The sequence below is a fragment of the Salvelinus namaycush genome, chromosome 11 (genome assembly GCF_016432855.1).
Source record: "Salvelinus namaycush isolate Seneca chromosome 11, SaNama_1.0, whole genome shotgun sequence".
NCBI lineage: Eukaryota > Metazoa > Chordata > Actinopteri > Salmoniformes > Salmonidae > Salvelinus > Salvelinus namaycush.
This window is the reverse complement of record NC_052317.1, coordinates 8,088,909-8,107,146: the sequence shown is the minus strand read 5'-3', so window position 1 is coordinate 8,107,146 and position 18,238 is coordinate 8,088,909. Positions and strand designations below refer to the sequence as shown.

At 41.6% G+C, this 18,238-nt stretch overlaps 1 protein-coding gene across 1 annotated transcript in view; it reads right to left on the bottom strand.

Annotated features, from left to right (window-relative positions):
* LOC120056257 (ephrin type-B receptor 3-like) overlaps nt 1-16,148 on the bottom strand; it is a 35,310-nt gene extending 19,162 nt beyond the window's left edge. The window contains exons 1-4 of the mRNA XM_039004507.1: nt 16,136-16,148; nt 9,143-9,207; nt 4,374-5,046; nt 647-802 (exon numbers count right to left, since the gene is read on the bottom strand). Of these exons, the coding sequence (XP_038860435.1) occupies nt 647-802; nt 4,374-5,046; nt 9,143-9,207; nt 16,136-16,148 (907 nt within the window). The remainder of the gene's footprint in view (nt 1-646; nt 803-4,373; nt 5,047-9,142; nt 9,208-16,135) is intronic.
* Between the last annotated feature and the right edge of the window lie 2,090 nt (nt 16,149-18,238).

The window sequence follows — 18,238 nt, the reverse complement described above, 5'->3', positions numbered from 1 at the left end:
CTATCCAATTAGACTGACACAGTTTGGAATGTGGCCTCATCTAATTGGGCACAAAGTCTGAAATGCTGGGCTCCCAGCGCGAGCCCGAGCTGAGCTTTCTAGTACAACACCCTCGACCCCTTGCTAAACATTGTCTGCCAGGCCTGGCACACGCTCTGACAGGCTATAGGGGAAGTATGGAGTCCGAATGGTCTGCGAGGATAGTGACACAGTGGTTTGAAAAGATTTGGACACAGTGACACAGTCCGAATTTTCTCAACAGGGAGAGTCTGCACGAGTCATAGGGGCTCAGTCACAGTATGTTACGCCAGAGAAAAAAAGGCCTTTGGTGTTAGGCTATGTCACAATGTCAAAGCAGTGCATGTCTATCACACATCAACTGTGATATCTCTGAGAAAAACGGTGATTTCTCTGATAAAAGGTGTCTGTGGAAACAACTGTAGATGCTCAAGTTAAAACTAAACTACCTTCGCGGACACTTACACCATAGCGGTTTTCGAAACTCCCTGGGCCATTTCCTCAGACAAAGGTTAAGCCTAGTCCTAGACTAAATAGCATGGAGAATCTCCCATGCTCAACGGAGAATCTTCATTGAATTTCTACGGCCAATGACAACCGCTAATGAAAAACGGTGAGCTTGACTTACTGGTGCAGGCTGAGTCCGCAGGGTCACTGTCGGCACGATAGAAGCCATTTTGGCATAGGCAGATGTTGGCCCCCCTGGAGCTCGTGCGACTGTTGGGGGGGCAGGGGTAACACGAGCCCTCCCCCTGCTTGTACTTGAATGACCCGGGGGTGCACGCTATATTGGAAAGACAAAAGCGAAAGGGACAGTCAGAACACTGTCAAAGTCAATAAAGCACAACACCAAACCAAGGCCGGCCACATACTACAAACTCAGTCCGGCTGGGGTCAAGTATGTTAGAAAGGCCTAACTATTGATATAGGGCAGTTCTCGTTGAGTTTGAGAGAGCTACTCTGTCCAAATCTTTTGAAAACATAATGTCACACGAGACTATCTCTTTCTGGTTGAGTTTGAATGGGCGAGGGACACCTAACTCTTTATTAAGGAAACTTCTAGCGAGGGGTGTGAACGAAACAGGGATCGTTAACATGAAGAGAAAATCCTTTGCTTACCCCCTCCCACAAAATGTCAATCACAGTGCAGTTATCACGAAACATATTCTTTGTCGTGTTATAGCCTAACTAGACGATAGGCTAGAAAGGCCTGGGGAAAGTTGTGTAATTTAAATAAAACCAGAGAGGAAGAGGTAAACTTTAGGCTAATTTGCGAGACAAGACATTGCGAGATACAGATTACCATGACATATCCACACTGTTCTTTCTGCCTGCCCCCTCCTCTCTCTGCCTCGTGCTGGCTTGCCTGCTCTTTCTCTTCGCTAATGATGCAAGTGTGTGTTCAGTCTTCGGTCTGGTGCATGTAGAATATACTCGCTTATTCCTTAATGATAGGCCCTGCTCTACTGAAGTTGTGAGACATTGCAAGATGAAGCATTCCATTGTGAGATTCAGCTTTTGATTGCCGATAGATAGGCCTAGTGCACGATTCTGACTCTGTCTAACTAGTGGCCGACCTGCCTGTACTGTGCCCTTCCCCTCTTTCTCCCTTGCTTTGAAAGATGCAAATGTGTGTTTTCAACAGAGGTACAGCAACTAATCAGTTTCCTGCGTTCCAAAAGTACCAAATCTTAGGAGTCGATTCCTTGCGGATTCTAATCTTGGCACTCAGAAATGAGAGTCGACGTGCAAGGAGTCGATTATTTTGGAGACGACTCTCCACCACTACGTCATTGCTGTTAACAGTTGGAAAAATGGCAGAGAAAGGCAAGCGACATCAGCGAAGTCTTACATGGCAATGCTTTGAGAAGTTAAATGAGAAGGTGGTAAAATGCAACATTTGCAAGGTGGAATTGAGGTACAGTAATGGTAATGCAGGTGCAACGCTTAACTATCTGAAACGGACGCATTTTGAAATCACATGGCATTTATTAACATTTCTTATCGTTTTAACGGAAAACCAATACAAAAATGTAAAGGTCAAGATTTTTTCCCCCTCATTTGTCACATCCCTCTAGCTAGTCTGTCAAATACCTTCGTGTCATATCGTCACACTAGACTATCTCAGTCCATGTGGGTTGGAAATATGTCAGGAAGTCTTTATAAACTTCTAGCTAGTCTGTGCAAATCCTTCATACCCTCTCATTTTCATCATAACATATGAGCGATTTCAATCTATCCCAGAGAGGACTATGGATGACAGGTAAATTGAGAGCGAAAGATGAAGATGGACGGATTACAGTAGATTGTTCCGGTCTGGCTAACAAGGATGGAGGATACTATTGAAAGTAAGCATACACCTGAATCCATCACTCAGTGTCTATGTGGGGCTTAGAAGAACACAATTCAAAAAGGTGGGTCTGAACACATACAAAGCAGCTTGATCATCAATCATATGCAACTATAGGGATACTATTTTGCTTCTCTTTTTTGGGGGCCTATCCTCTATCAATTCAATCTCCAACTTCATTGACAAAAGTGTCAAGATAGAAAGGTCTCAACATCAAATGGGGTTAAGATTTGTACTAAAAGTAGGGTTAAGGAGGTTTACACTAAGAGGTTGTGAATATCACTTAGAAACTAGACTTTACTTTCACCTTTCTCACATTCTTTAAGTGTGGTGTAAAACCGTGGCTCTGGCTTAACATCTGTCTGATCAGCATGGGGGCTCGTAAAAACCTTTCTGGCGAGAGGTTGTGATTAACTAGTCGGGCTAGGTGGTTTTCCACTTTGAATTTAAGCTAAGTCCTAATTCTCCGGAATGCTACTTCGTGTGAAATTAGCAAACTTTAAAGTTCCACATTCTAGCTCAAAAACCATATAATAAATAGATAAGTTAAGATAACATGAAAATGTGTTTTGGATCTCTTAACTCAACTAAGACCTCAGGCCAAGATACACTCTTGAAACATGAATCTGATTTATGTTTGTATTATTATACACTGCAGCATCGTTTTCTTTTGTTTGTTTGTTTCTCGAGGACAATCACCTGAATCCTCCGCTTTAATCCATTAACCTTGGAGGGCATGCCCATTTGTCTTTCTCTCTCTGATACCGGAAAGTTCTGTGGCCCTCACTGGCATCTCCCTCTCTACCCCACCTCCCGCTCACCCTCCCTCTCCCCCACCCTCTCTCTCTACCACCCCTCCCTCTCTCCTCCCCTCTCTATTTCTCCCTCTCTCCCCTTCTCTCCATCCCTCCCTCTCTACAACCCCCCCCCCCTCTTCTCTCTTCATTCCACCTCTCTCTCTAACTCTCTCTAGACTGAGGTAACGTCCCTGTGATTAATGGTGAGCGGTGGCAGTGTTGGCTCACGGTGGTCTGAGCGGTGGTAATGAGTGCAGCCGCCTGTAGATGAACTAACGGTGGGGAGACCATACAGGAAATTACACTTCCTCCTCCTCGCCACCGCCCGCCTCCGCCACGCCTGAAGCCTTTTATCAGGCGTCGACAACAGGCTTTTAACCTTGAGCCGCCAAATGGCCATAAATGAGCTCTCTGGCGCGTGTTATTCGCCGTTTCTCACGCCCAGGTGGAGAAAGGAGAGAGACGAGGAAGCTACTCGTTCTTTCTCTGACCGCTCCTCATTTTGGCATGGGCAATCAGCAATTCACGACTCAATCTCATTGTCCTTCTCTCTCGCTCTCTCCCTCTGTCTGTCTCTCGCTTTATCTCTCCTTCCCCCTCTTACAGTATATCTCTCTCCACCTCAATTTCTCTTTCTCCTTTACAATCTCTTTGTCTCTCCCTCACACAATATTCTCTCTCACAATCTCGCTCTCTCTCTCCCACTATCTTCCTTTCTCTCCTCACTATCTTTTTCCCTTTCACTATCTCATTCTCCCTCTCCCTCCCTCTCTCAATATTTGTATGCTGCTGCTCTCCGCAACAGCTCATTAATGCAAACTCTCCACCCTCCTTCACCCTTCATTCATGCGCCACACAATACATACAGAGGGTGGAGTAGACTGTGTGACTTGAATTGAGCATAAAAAACCCAGGCTTTGGCTAAGCATTAAAAACCAGGCTTTAGTTAAGCATTAAAAACCAGGCTTTAGTTAAGCATTAAAAACCAGGCTTAGTTAAGCATTAAAAACCAGGCTTTAGTTAAGCATTAAAAACCAGGCTTTAGTTAAGCATTAAAAACCAGGCTTTAGTTAATCATTAAAAACCAGGCTTAGTTAAGCATTAAAAACCAGGCTTTAGTTAATCATTAAAAACCAGGCTTTAGTTAATCATTAAAAACCAGGCTTTAGTTAAAAGTAAAAACAGGCACCTATAGACTAAAAACTCACCCTGGCACTGTGTGTCAGCCATAGCAGGCTCAAACCCCGGCATGCAGGTACAAGACCCCACGGGAACCATCCACTCCCCATCCCCGTTGCAGTACAGCTTAAGAGGGACGGACAACTCCTGCGCGTTAGACACACACGCCCCCGGGGCGATGACCAAGGAGGTGGCCTCGGCCCCTGTGGCCGTCTCGGGGAAGACGGCGAAGTTTGCGATGGTCGTCGAGCACTTCTTGAAGAAAACCCGCACGGATATCAAGGACATACAAGCCCCCAGGTCCTGGAAGGCTAGGTAGAAGCCGGCCTTGGAAATAGGGCCAAAGCTTCGCACTTTGGTGTTGATCCTGCCTGCTTCGAGCAAGGAAAAACTCTCATCAGGGGCAATGGTGTCAACTTTGACATAAGGGGTCTCCCTCCACAAGGGACTACTTTCCGTAGCGGTATCGCCATCGGACTCGTAGTAGAAGAGGTTAAAGGTCTCCTTGCAGGAGCCGGGGATGTTGGGAATACTGGCACAGTCACGGACGGAGAACTTGAGCTCCACGTAGACGCGCAGCACGCCCTTACGGGGGATGAAGTCCGTCCTCAGCCAATTGTTCTGGTTGGGTTCGCGCACGTTGCACACCTGGTATGTCCTGATAGGACTCATTGAGTCGTCGTAGCCACTCACCTCCTCCCACTGCAGGAAAACAGACAAACAATGTTACTAGTGAAGAGAACTGTAGATATCATCAGACCTGGGTTCAAATAGTATTTATTTGATTTCAAATAGTTTAGCTGCGTTTGGTTGAGCTTGCTTGAACCAATGCAATAGTGCCAAAAATGCAAACCCCACTCATCTGACACTCCAGGCAGGCACTAACATGCAAAGCCTTTGAAAGAATACAAATACTAATTGAACCTAGGTCTTCATATAATCATAGTATAATTGCACAAGAAAGGTAGCAACCAGAATGTCCTTCCTAGGAAATGTTGGTTCTCCAAAATGCTACAGTAATTTAGTAAGTGCTGATATTGAAAGAGATTATAGGGCCTATTTTTAATGAGTTCTGCCATTTCTAATCTCAAATCGTGTATAATGCAAACAGTGCATTATTTACTAAAGGGGCAATTCAAATTCAATGTCATCTTTCTGGTTGCATCATGGAGGTGTTATGGTGTATAGTGTAAAACTTTCATTAATAGACTGGCCGTTTATTTGCTCAAATCACTGAACACAACAGGCGCTTATTAAAGACCGGCTTCTATTTGAGCCAGGCGTCTATTTCACGAACGCGCACAGCTTTTGCTCATTTTAATAGTTAATTGTTTAGTTCCAGCATTCACTTCCAGCATTTTAATACATTTCTTCATTTCCTTCAATAATGTGTTATCATTTACACACTGTGTCACGTTTTATTTGTCTTAGTATGCCTCTATTTCAACCCCCCCAAAATGTTTTTCTTTCACAGAGTAATTGTTTTCGTCTTTGACGATACATTTTCGGCAGTTCTTACTTTTGCCACTAGAGGGCAACCAGACGATTTCTGGGGGCTTGTACTCCCGAAGTTGATTGTTTTTGTGCTTGCCAGTTAGCTAGAAGTTCTCAGCTGTTAGCAGCCAATGGCTGGCAGTTTCTTACCCGTGATAAAAACGGATGATTGCCATCATTTTTTCGAGACATTACTGAATTATTTAATGTAACAAATCAAACATTAAACCTCATAAACAATTCATGGTAATTCATGGTTACCTCATAAACAATTAATTTAGATCCGGTGTTTATTTGAAACAGGTGTTTGTGTGCTGAAATGTGTGCCGTTGCTCGGCTATTAAAAGTGACAGGCGACTATTTGAGACTCAGCGTTTAATTGAAGTTTTACGGTACTTTAAGATTTAAGTGGTATATTTCAAGTGGAACATTTCCAAGCCTACTCTTCAAAGCCGTGAGAAGTATTTTTGCATGCTATGAAATGTGGTCAGTATACCTCATTGAGTGAAGCAGTCAATTAATTATTTCACAGCACTTAGCTTCAACAACGGTCTAACGGCGATATGGTTCTCTACAGTCAGCAAAAATACCATTTACACCAGTTCATATCCCCAGATATTCTACACCAAATATATTCTACAATATAGGCATGACTACCTATAGGAAATATTCAAAGAGCTATCTATTACAGGATTAAATCCATGATTAACCATGATCCATGATTAACTGGGTTATTAACATATTTTTGCCCAAGGAATAAATCACCTTTTCCAAGAAGTTAATCTTTTGATTCTAACAACTCAACCTGAATAATTAATTTCCATTCTTAATGAGGGCTCCAAACATTGATCAATTTAACAAGAGGAACAGAATGCATAATTCCATATTTGGCAGAGCCCGCACACATGCAATTTATTCCAAAACGATGAGTCCAGGAGTCAGCATTCTACACCATAAATCAAGTGCAACACGTCGCAGCAGCAATACCTCACAAATATGATAATTGCACCCGGACAGAACGTATGGGCTTGTCACGCATTTTGAGAGGGCCGCCTTGCCCTAATGACATATGACTTCTTGGGGTGCAAAGACATTCGGTGTGAGTCTGCAGAAAGGCCTGAAAAGAATGGACTGCTGAAGATTGTTGCCATGGTAACCCGCCGTTTTCATTGACTGACTTTGCGCTCACGTACAAAAGACAAATTACACTGCCCGGGAGTGGGGAAGGTCTGTCAAGCTGTTAGCCTGGGGGTCAAATATATGTTGTTTTATTTTCTCACCATTTCTATGGGGGATATGATCAGCTGAAACATTCATTCCCAGCTGTAATTTGCCTATTGGCTTCTTCCACTTTAAGAGAAATACAGTACAAGTCAAAAGTTTGGACACATTCAAGGGTTTGTCATTATTTGTACTATTTTCTACATTGCAGAATAATAGTGAAGACATCAAAACTATGAAATAACACATGGAATCATGTAGTAACCAAAAAAAGTGTTAAACAAATCAAAATATTTCATATTTGAGTGTCTTGAAAGTAGCCACCCTTTGCCTTGATGACAGCTTTGCACACTCTTGGCATTCTCTCAACCAACTTCACCTGGAATGCTTTTCCAACAGTCTTGAAGGAGTTTCCACATATGCTGAGCACTTGTTGGCTGCTTTTCCTTCACTCTGCGGTCCGAGTCATCCCAAACCATTTCAAATAGGTTGAGGTCGGAGATTGTGGAGGCCAAGTCATCTGATTCAGCACTCTATCAATCTTCTTATTGGTCAAATAACCCTTACACAGCCTGGAGGTATGTTGGGTCATTGTCCTGTTGAAAAACAAATAATAGTCCCACTAAGCGCAAACCAGACGGGATGGCATATTTCTGCAGAATGCTGTGGTAGCCATGCTGGTCAAATGTGCCTTGAATTCTAAAGAAATCACCAACAGTGTCACCAGCAAAGCACACCCACACCATCACACCTCCTCCTCCATGCTTCACGGTGGGAACTACACATGCGGAGATCATCCGTTAAACTACTCTGCGTCTCACAAAGACACGGCGGATTGAACCAAATATCTCAAATTTGGACTCATCAGACCAAAAGGACAGATTTCCACTGGTCTAATATCCATTGCTCGTGTTTCTGGGCCCAAGCAAGTGTCTTCTCCTTATTGGTGTCCTTTAGTAGTGGTTTCTTTGCAGCAATTCGACCATGAAGGCCTGATTCACACAGTCTCCTCTGAACAGTGGATGTTGAGATGTGTCTGTTATTTGAACTCTGTGAAGCAGTTATTTGGGCTGCAACCTGAGGTTCAGTGAACTCTAATGAACTTATCCTCTGCAGCCGAGGTAACTGTGTCTTCCTTTCCTGTGGCAGTCCTCATGTGAGTCAGTTTCATCATAGCGCTTGATGGTTTTCGCAACTGTACTTGAAGAAACTTTCAAAGTTATTGACATTTTCCGGATTGACTGACCTTCATGTCTTCAAGTAATGATGGACTGTCATTTCTCTTTACTTATTTGAGCTGTTCTTGCCATAATATGGACTTGGTCTTTTACCAAATAGGGCTATCTTCTGTATATCACCCCTCCCTTGTCACAAACACAACTGATTGGCTCAAACGCATCAAGAAGGAAAGAAATTCCACAAATTAACTTTTAACAAGGCACACCTGTTAATTGAAATGCATTCCAGGTGACTACCTCAAGAAGCTGGTTGAGAGAATGCCAAGAGTGTGCAAAGCTGTCATCAAGGCAAATAGTGGCTACTTTGAAGAATCTCAAATATAAAATATATTTTGATTTGTTTAAACACTTTTTTGGTTACTACATGATTCAATGTGTTATTTCATAGTTGTTATGTATTCTCTATTAATCTACAATGTAGAAAATAGTAAACAAAGAAAACCCTGGAATTAGAGGGGGGGGCCAAACTTTTGACTGGTACTGTATGTCCAAATTCTTCAGCTAGTGTTGCTTGTAGCTGTGTTTGTTGCCGTTTTGGGTCTATGTACTCAATATGAGTATGTAGCAGAGTTGAGTATTTTTTGACTATATTGGAGATTTATGTTTCGGGACTTTTAGGGAGATTTGAGTTTTGGACTATTTTGGAGGTTTGGGGGGGGGATCTTCATTTCAGAAAAACTTTGCTTAAAAGTCAAACGTAAAGGTGTATGTTTCTCATTTGTTTTTAGCAACGAAGAAAAGAAAATAAACTTTGCAAAGAGAGGTATAAAACAGTGGGAGGTGTGTCGTTTAAGCAGGGGGAGCTCTACTAAGCAGCAAATGCTGTGGAATAACAACACACTCACCCCACTCTCCGGAAATGTGGTCCAGGACAGTTCTGTGGTCGCCCACTTGCTGTCCATTAGTGTTTCTATAAATCAAGAACAGGAGAGTTAGTTAAACCAAGAAGCTATTGTAACAAACAATAACTCAGGGTTTCCCAAACTCGGGGCCCCAAGGGGTGCACGCTTTCTTTTTAGCCCTAGCATTACACAGCTGATTCAAATAATCAACTAATCATCAAGTTTTGATCATTCGAATCAGCTGTGTAGTGCTAGGGCTAAAACGAAAGTGTGCACCACTTGGGGTCCTGAGGACCGAGTTTGGGAAACGCTGCAATAACTATTAAGTGGTGGTTGGAAATAAAATTATAGTCCAAAAAGCAGAAGTCTATTATTTACCTAATTGATTATTTTAGTCAATTCTTCTCATAAGACAACAGTAAGTCCATCGGCATCAATTCCACACGGATACATAAAAAACTGGGTACACAGAAAGTCTGTCATGAGAAAACGGTTAAATCCTCATAAAGCTCTAAATAAAAAGATGATGACGGAAGAGAAAAATCTGTCTGCCTTTGATACCACCGAAAATGTAGAAATTTGAGAAAATGTCCCATCCTCTAGGAGGGAGAAATCACCTCGATCGAATTTCAAAGCTTTATTACTAAGTGATATCACAATCATTCACAAATCACTACTCGGCCCAGCCATATTGGATTCCCCAGAGTGGTGACCTCGTATTATACAGGTAATTCTGAGAGAGTCAGCAGTATGAAAATCGACGGATGAGGAGGTAAACAAATAAAGGGAAGAAAGAGAGTCAATAAGAGGATCAAGAGACATCGTTGACACCTGTCAATCTGTATGATGGTTGAGAGAAGTCATTAAAAACACACCAAAGGCTTGCAAAAGGTTATCTTCTTTGCTTACTCAAATGCACATCCAATTTACAGTTGTGTCAATTACTTTGAATAGAAGCTCAAGCATGGGATCTTGGGCTCCGTGTGGCGCAGCGGTCTAAGGCACTACATCTCAGTGCTTGAGGTGTCACTACAAACACCCTGGTTCAATTCTAGGCTGTATCACAACCAGCCGTGATTGGGAATCCCATAGGGTGGTGCACAATTGGCCCAGCGTTGTCCGGGTTTGGCCAGTGTAGGCCATCATTGTAAATAAGCATTTGGTCTTAACTGACTTGCCTAGTTAAATAAGGGTAAAAACTATCAGGGTTGGGTTGGTTACTTGCACCTTTTTTCAATGCTGAATTTAATGTCATTGAGAAAAAGGTGTCAATGTATTTTCGCAAACATCCTTTCTGAATTTAAAAGTAATCCAAGAAATAACCGTCTAGTTTTCAAAAGTACCTGTAATCTGATTAGAATGCTTTTTGCTGGTAACATAACTGATTACAGTTAGTTTATTTTGTAATCAGTTACTCCCCAACCCTGAGTCCTAGCTTCCTTATTACCATAGTTTGGATCTAGATTAGCTATAAGGTGTAAAAGGTTAACTTCTTAATTCTCACTCCCTTTACAGACAGACTTTACGGTATGACGCCGGCAAAAAAAAATACATCTGCCAATGTTTTTTAGAACCCAATTCATATGGTCCCATTTCTACCACATTCTTGCCGGGATAAGCCTTTTAAATCTCCAGTGCACATGCAGGCAAGTTTAGGAGCGATAGTAGACGTCTATTTGAATAAATCCATTGAATATACACCATCACAAGGAAATCCGTTATTACATTTGTTTTAGGCAGGTCCGAAGAAACATTATAAGACGAATAAAATGGCATTTCAAAAGAATCAAATGGCATATTGAGATGAATTATGTTACTGGTCTGTGCAGCCTATAGTTGTTTTGTTCATCAAACAAACAAGACACACTTAGCCTTCTATAAAATATGTGATGTGTGTTGACTGTGATTAGGGTAGCCTAAGAATAGAATTCAATATAACAGAATAAAACAGAAATAATATTTATATATACAGCAAGGTGTGGAATGGCTGTCATTTTGAATTGAGCCCAAGGCAAGCACATGCTTTTTTGATCGACGTTTCATGTCTTTTTCTACCCTCACTCCGCTTTGTTAGGGAGAAGGCGTAGGGTCTTACAATGAGAGTATCTTCATCACGATACCAATAGACAATCGATATTTTCAAAAGCATGCGAGTGTTGTGTTCATATTTCACAACCTCCGTGGGCTTTTGGAGTTGCCTATACGCGATCAAGCAAAACTAATAGGCCAACACTTGATTTAGGCTACATTATTGCAATGCGAACTGTATCTAATCAGTGATAGATGAGCTAACCCCTCTACTTATTTGCACAGACAGAGATTTAACCAAATATACAGATGGCGATTCACTGAAACAAAATCACATTGATCGATTAAGAGAAGTCACAGGCGACTGAAGAGGGAAATAATCCACTTGTTATGCTACATACAGTAAGTACCACACTTGGCAAAATGTTCTGATCAGTGCTAACAAATGAGCCAACGAGACAAGATGATCATGAGCAGCACCTCAACTTAGATAACATTTCCACAGCCTAATTGTAGCCTAACCAATATCCAAACAAAGATTTAGTGAAAAGAAAGAAATCGGACATTGATTGATTTATCAAGACGAGTCCCCACGCTTGTCTCAAAGCAGCGCGAAATGGCGCCAAAACAGTTGATCACACTATCGCTTCAAATGGATTATAATACATTTCAAAAGGCTGATTGAGCACCTTTTTAATGAAGAACGTGTTTGTTTTCCATGACTGTGTTTTGCTTTTTGTGTATTGATGTGAATATTGACATGTATATTGATGTGTATACAGGGCTCATCTGTAAAAGGGCAACTCCACAGATAACAGGGTGATGCTGAGACTCACTTTCTCACATTAAAATGTATGCCAAGCAAAAACCATTGATTGCAAAGTTTAACAAACCATACACCGACATGAGTCTACTTTTAACAATTGCTACTGACAATTTTACTGAAACATTTACTTGAGCAACAGCGCCGATGCAAAGTTTGGTAACAGAATGACAGTAAAATCTCTCAGTTTTTTTTAGGTGATCACATTTTCCAAACTCTTTGATAAATATCTAGTCCGACTTAAGATTCAAAGATGTCTGCAGAAAGAATGGGGTGTCAGCTATAACATGATACCTTGAGTTTGAAAAAAATCTACTTTGATTATTGAACTAAAGTGGGTAAACACCCGGTAACAGAATGACGGTAACAGAACGACATCAAAGGGTCCTGGATCTGTACTATACAGAAATGTATAACATTTGAATGTCATTCTCTTCATGGTGATGCATCCTAAATAGGTACACAAAGGTAGAAAAGTGTAATATCCTCCTTTGCATGAGTATTATTCTACCCACTGGCTATTATTCTAATGAGATCTGCTCCCCAAACAAGACCCAATTTGGTTGGTCCAGACCGGACAAAACTTTACCAACCATAGATGTCTATGCTTCACAAGTTTTCACAGTATGGTAAAGAAAAGTAGAGTATAGGGCTGTGACGGTCATGGAATTTTGGCCCGCCAATTGACCACGGTCTCCGTAATAACGGTTCGAATAGCAAAAAAAAAGATATAGAATAATAATTTACAAATGAGTTTACCTGTCAAATTGCCAAGGTTAGAAGTTCCAAGCCCAATCTATTCATCATTTGCTGCAACACCTTGCTTGTTTTAAAACGGGGCAACACAGTTTAATCACGTTGTTAAGAGTCCATGTTATCTCAGAAACGGACTCAACCGCACGAATGCCCGGCCGTCCCCTCTTCAGTCAGCTGTCAATTCAAAATGATTATATACAATACCAGTCAAAACTTTGGACATAATATTAATAGTAGTGAAGACATCAAAACTATGAAATAACACATATGGAATCATGTAGTAACCAAAAAAGTGTTAAACAAATCAAAATATATTTTATATTTGAGATTATTCAAAGTTTTTTTTCCCGGTATGACAGTTATTTTATTTCATCCATAACCGTCGGTTACATGGTTATACGGTAATTGTGCCAGCCCTAGTAAACTATACAGTACAGTACAGCACAGGAAAATGATTGAAAAACGTATCCATGCCTTCATTTCCCAAAAATAGACTCTTGGCTTTCATTTTACACCAAATTCTATATGCTCCTACAGATATAGGATTTTAAGGCAGTTTGCTACGCCCTGATCTGTTTCACCTGTCCTTGTGATTGTCTCCACCCCCCTCCAGGTATCGCTTATTTCCCCCAGTGTATTTATCCCTGTGTTTCCTGTCTCTCTCTGCCAGTTTGTCTTGTATGTTTCCAAGTCAGCCAGCAGTTTTCCAGTTCTCCTGTTTTTGCATTCGCCTTTTTCTAGTCCTCCCGGTTTTGACCCTTGCCTGTTTATGGACTTTGTACCTGCCTGCCTGACCATTCTGCCTGCCTTGAGCACAAGCCTGTCTACCACTCTGTACCTCCTGGACTCTGCTCTTGACCTTTATGCCTGTCCACAATATTTCTCTTGCCTATCCCTTTGATTAATTAACATTGTAAGACTAAAACCATCTGTCTCCTGTGTCTGCATTTGGGTCTCGCCTTGTGCCTTGATAGAAATGACCAAAAGAGACATTGGTTTCAGCTGTCAAAATAAAGGTTAAATAAAATCTATTTGTGATTTTGGAATGTACTAATAGAGTAATTATACACCTTTGGCAGCGATTATAGCCTTGAGTCTTTTGGGGTATGATGCTACAAGCTTGAGAATCTTGTTTCCCATGGTCTGAGAGTCTTTTAGGTGCCTTTGGCAAACTCCAAGCGGGCTGTCAGGCGCCTTTTACTGAGGCGTGGCTTCTGTCTTGCCACTCCACCATAAAGGATGGATTGGTGGAGTGCTGCAGAGATGGTTGTCCTTCTGGAAGGTTCTCCCATCTCCACAGAGGAGCTCTGGAGCTCTGTCAGTGACCATCAGGTTGTAGGTCACCTCCCTTACCAAGGCCCTTCTCCCCCGATTGCTCAGTTTGGCCCGGCGGCCAGCTCTAGGAAGAGTCTTGGTGGTTCCAAACTTCTTCCATTTAAGAAAGATGGAGGCCACTGTGTTCTCGGGGGCCTTCAATGCTGCAAAACTGTTTTGGTATCCTTTCGTCAGATCTGTGCCTCGACACAATCCTGTCTCGGAGCTCTACGGACAACTCCTTAGATCTCATGGCTTGGTGGGACTGTGGGACCTTAAATAGACAGGTGTGTGCCTTTCCAAATCATGTCCAATCAACAGAATTTACCACAGGTGAACTCCAAGTTGTAGAAACATCTCAAGGATGATCAATGGAAACAGGATGCACCTTAGTTCAATTTAAAGTCTCATAGCAAAGGGTCTGAATACTTTTGTAAATACGTTAAAAATCATTTTTTTGCCAACATTTCTAAAAACCTGTTCGCTTTGTCATTATGGGGTATTGTGTGAAGATTGAGGACATGAGAAGAGTTCCACGCACTAACATACAAAGAACATTTTAGATTAGAGGTCCTGTATCCACAGGCTTAAACACATTAGCTAAATTCAGATTGAGAAGAATTTACTGTAGGTCCAAATTATAAATCAAACATTCTTTAGAAGCATTGTTTTTGACGGAAACCTGAAAGCCGGACACAGCTTTTGATTGGATAGTGTCCCAAGTGTAAAACTCCCTACCTACGCATTTGCTCTCCATGTACATGTACCATGTAACTCAAATCTGGCAATTTGATGGGCTTCTTGAGGCAGCAAGAACACTGACTAGCTGTCTTCACATTCAACAAGAGCCAAGACAAAAAGCCCATCTGAGGGTCCAGGTTGATTCTTGGATGTTAGATCCAATGCTCTGTATGCCTTGAGGTAACATAAACTCTACCCCAACTGAACTCTCCACAGACCTTAGTGAGGCTCATTATGACTTAACATGTGTTTGCCTGGGAAGAGTTCCACGCACTAACACACAAAGAACATCAGTGTAGATTAGAGGTCCTGTATCCACGGGCGTAGCACATGAGTTAAATTCAGACTGAGAAGAATTTACTGTAGGCCCATTACTAAATCAAAAAACGCTTTAGACGCGAATGAAGTACATATCGTTTTTGACAGGAACCTGAAAGTCGGACACAGCTTTTGATTGAATAGCGTCCCAAATGTACAGCTCTCTACCTACGCATTTGCCCTTCATGTACATGTACCATTTAAAAGTCTCCCCTTGCTGCTATAACTCAAATCCGGCAATTTAGCCCCCCCCCCCCCCCCCCCCCCCTCGTCATAAAACTGCCAGTGATGATGCCTCCCCCAGGGCCAAAAAGCTGTGCTCAAACGGGAACTTGTTGTCCTTACAGCATCGCATTCACCGCCCATGGTGTATACTGTTTTTGATCACTGGAGCAAACATGCTCACTGCTGCTATGGGAGCACACATGCTAATGTTTAATTCACTTTGTAGAGATGGGCTGCTATGAAAGGAAGGCCTCTCCTCGTATTAATTTCACACTCACACCCACAGACAGATGAAATATTCAAAGGCGTAACATCTCTCCGCTGATTTTGTGCATGATCGGATACATACAACAAATGGGTATTTTGACTGTAAACAGCAAATTCGTAGTGGCAAATTCAGAGTGCTTAGGCCTTCTGTATGACTATCTCGCTATCTAGTTTGCGTGTGAGTGCAGCTTCCTTTTTCTTCTACACACAATTGCAAGATTGCGCAATGTTATGTTTGACGCTTGATGAACCCGCTTTAATCAACTCAAGCTGACCCAATTCAACTTTCTCCTTCAGGCTATTTGCATCTGCGCATATGGTTCCATTCATAATTATGCGTATTTACTGTATGCTCTATAGAGAAGAGATAAATAAAGCGTGCGCAGATATGGAGATGCTCTTCCGCAGTTATACGCACGGAGATGATTGGATATTAGTGTGTTCTTCTGCAGCCATGCATACCTAGTGAGCTATCTCTATGCAGGATGTCCAGGTTTTCTGAGCTATTACGTAATTGCAGTTACGTTCCAATACCATTGCGACTCTGAAAATAGCACAAGGACACGACATTACTGTTAAAGGGGTTAGTCATAAAGACGATGACAGGGTCAGTGAGTCACATGTGCATTGTATGGGTGACTAGGAGGCCAGAGGTTATGTCACTAGCTAAACTCATGGACAGACCCAAGGACACAGTTGGACATTGCACTCAAAACCACCAAATAAATAAAAATTAAACTGACATACTGGTATTGAAAAAAGACATATCCTAGTGGGAACCAATGTGAAACTGCTAATTCAAGACTTCCATGAATTCCAATGAATCTATTTGGAGTGAAACGGCACTAAACTTTACTCAAATTAATTGGATTCATTTGAAGGACAATTTTTTTTTGACAAAAACAAAAGTAATGGAAACCAACAGGCAACTTGCCAATTCAAGAACCAAATTCCAATGAATCTCTTGGAATCCACCATACTGACAACGAGGCGTCGACCCCGACAACCCTAAAACCCATAATGCACTTCAACTACTCAAAGCTCCACCCATCCTCAGAGGACAGACATTAGTTAACAACCCAGTGTTGAGTAACTGAAGTTGTTGGTCGGGGGGAAAATTGGCTGATCATCAGCCTATGAAAATCTCTGTGAGACCAGCTAGGGAGGCTGCCGCTGCATTGATTTAGATGCTGACACCATAATTGATGAGCGATAACACTGGCTGGCGTCCAAGAGAAGCACATTTTACTCAGAGAAGGAAAGGCAGGCAGGGAACGTGGCGGAAATTGGAAATATATAAAGGAGCTGGTATAGCCTAAATGAAGTTGCCTTGGATTAGGTTAGCTGGGCACTTTGCTTCTTGAAAGTCCAATATCTTGAGTGGATTTTTTGCTTTAAGTATGGTACATGGGATACTTCGACATACCATTACAAACAATCACAAATTATTGGCATAAAAACCATATTCAAGATATCAGATTGACAATTCATAAATACACAGACTTCAATTAAATGTGTGTGACCCTGCATAAAGCAGAAATAAATCCGAGGATATTCATCTCTCCCTGGGATTTGGCCAGCGTGGCATAACCCAACACACAGGATATGTGCTAGTCGGAACTAGGAAACTCTGAAATGTCCGACCTGCTAAACTACAGTAGTTGGCCAAAGCACGAGTATAAATACAACCAGTTAGCAAGTCGACTAACCCATGAACTCAGCACAAACCGCGGACCTGGTTTGCCAACCCTCCTGATGTACAGTACCAGTCACAAGTTGACACACCTACTCATTCAAGTGTTTTTCTTTATTTTTACTATTATTGTAACAGACATCAAAACTAAACAAAATAACAAGTATGGAATCATGTAGTAACCAAAAAAAGTGTTAAATCAAAATATACTTGATCTTTTAGATTCTTCAAAGTAGCCCCCCCTTTGCCTTGATGACAGCTTTGTACACTCTTGGCATTCTCTCAACCAGCTTCACTGGTTGAGAGAATACTTTCCTGTAGACATTTTGTCTCAAATTTCAAGCAGCTGAAGGAAAAACTGCCCAGACAACAGGTAGAGATAGTTCAAATGTAATTATATTCAACAGTCTGGCTTGTAAGGAAATGTTACATGATTTTGCACTCCAATGTTTTAGGCTGTATATACCAATTACATTGTGTATTACAGTCGGCTTGATCAGACAAATCTAAAAGGCAACTTGCCTACATGTATCTTTGGACTGTCATTTTGTATGTGTCCAATGACACACACCATTGATTGGTATTGACTGGCTAGCAACTGGGAGAGTATGATCCTCTGGTAATTACAATACGAATAGTATTGTTTGTGTTCCTGAAACGACTACATATAAGTGAAGTATTTTGAAAGGAGAGAAAGCTTCAGGATATTAGAGGATTTGTTTCTTCCTTCCTCTTTAAATTGCTAGAGATATTGGCTTTTCCCTACAGAAAGGACATGTATAGACTGACGCTAAAGCTTTTAACACTGAGCATGTTGTAATGTTTGGCACCTATTTTGAACATATATGAACAGTCAGTATATAACCGCCCCATTAGTGTAATATCAAAGACACTGGTAACTAGCTCCTATCTGTGGTAATACCCTGTGTACTTT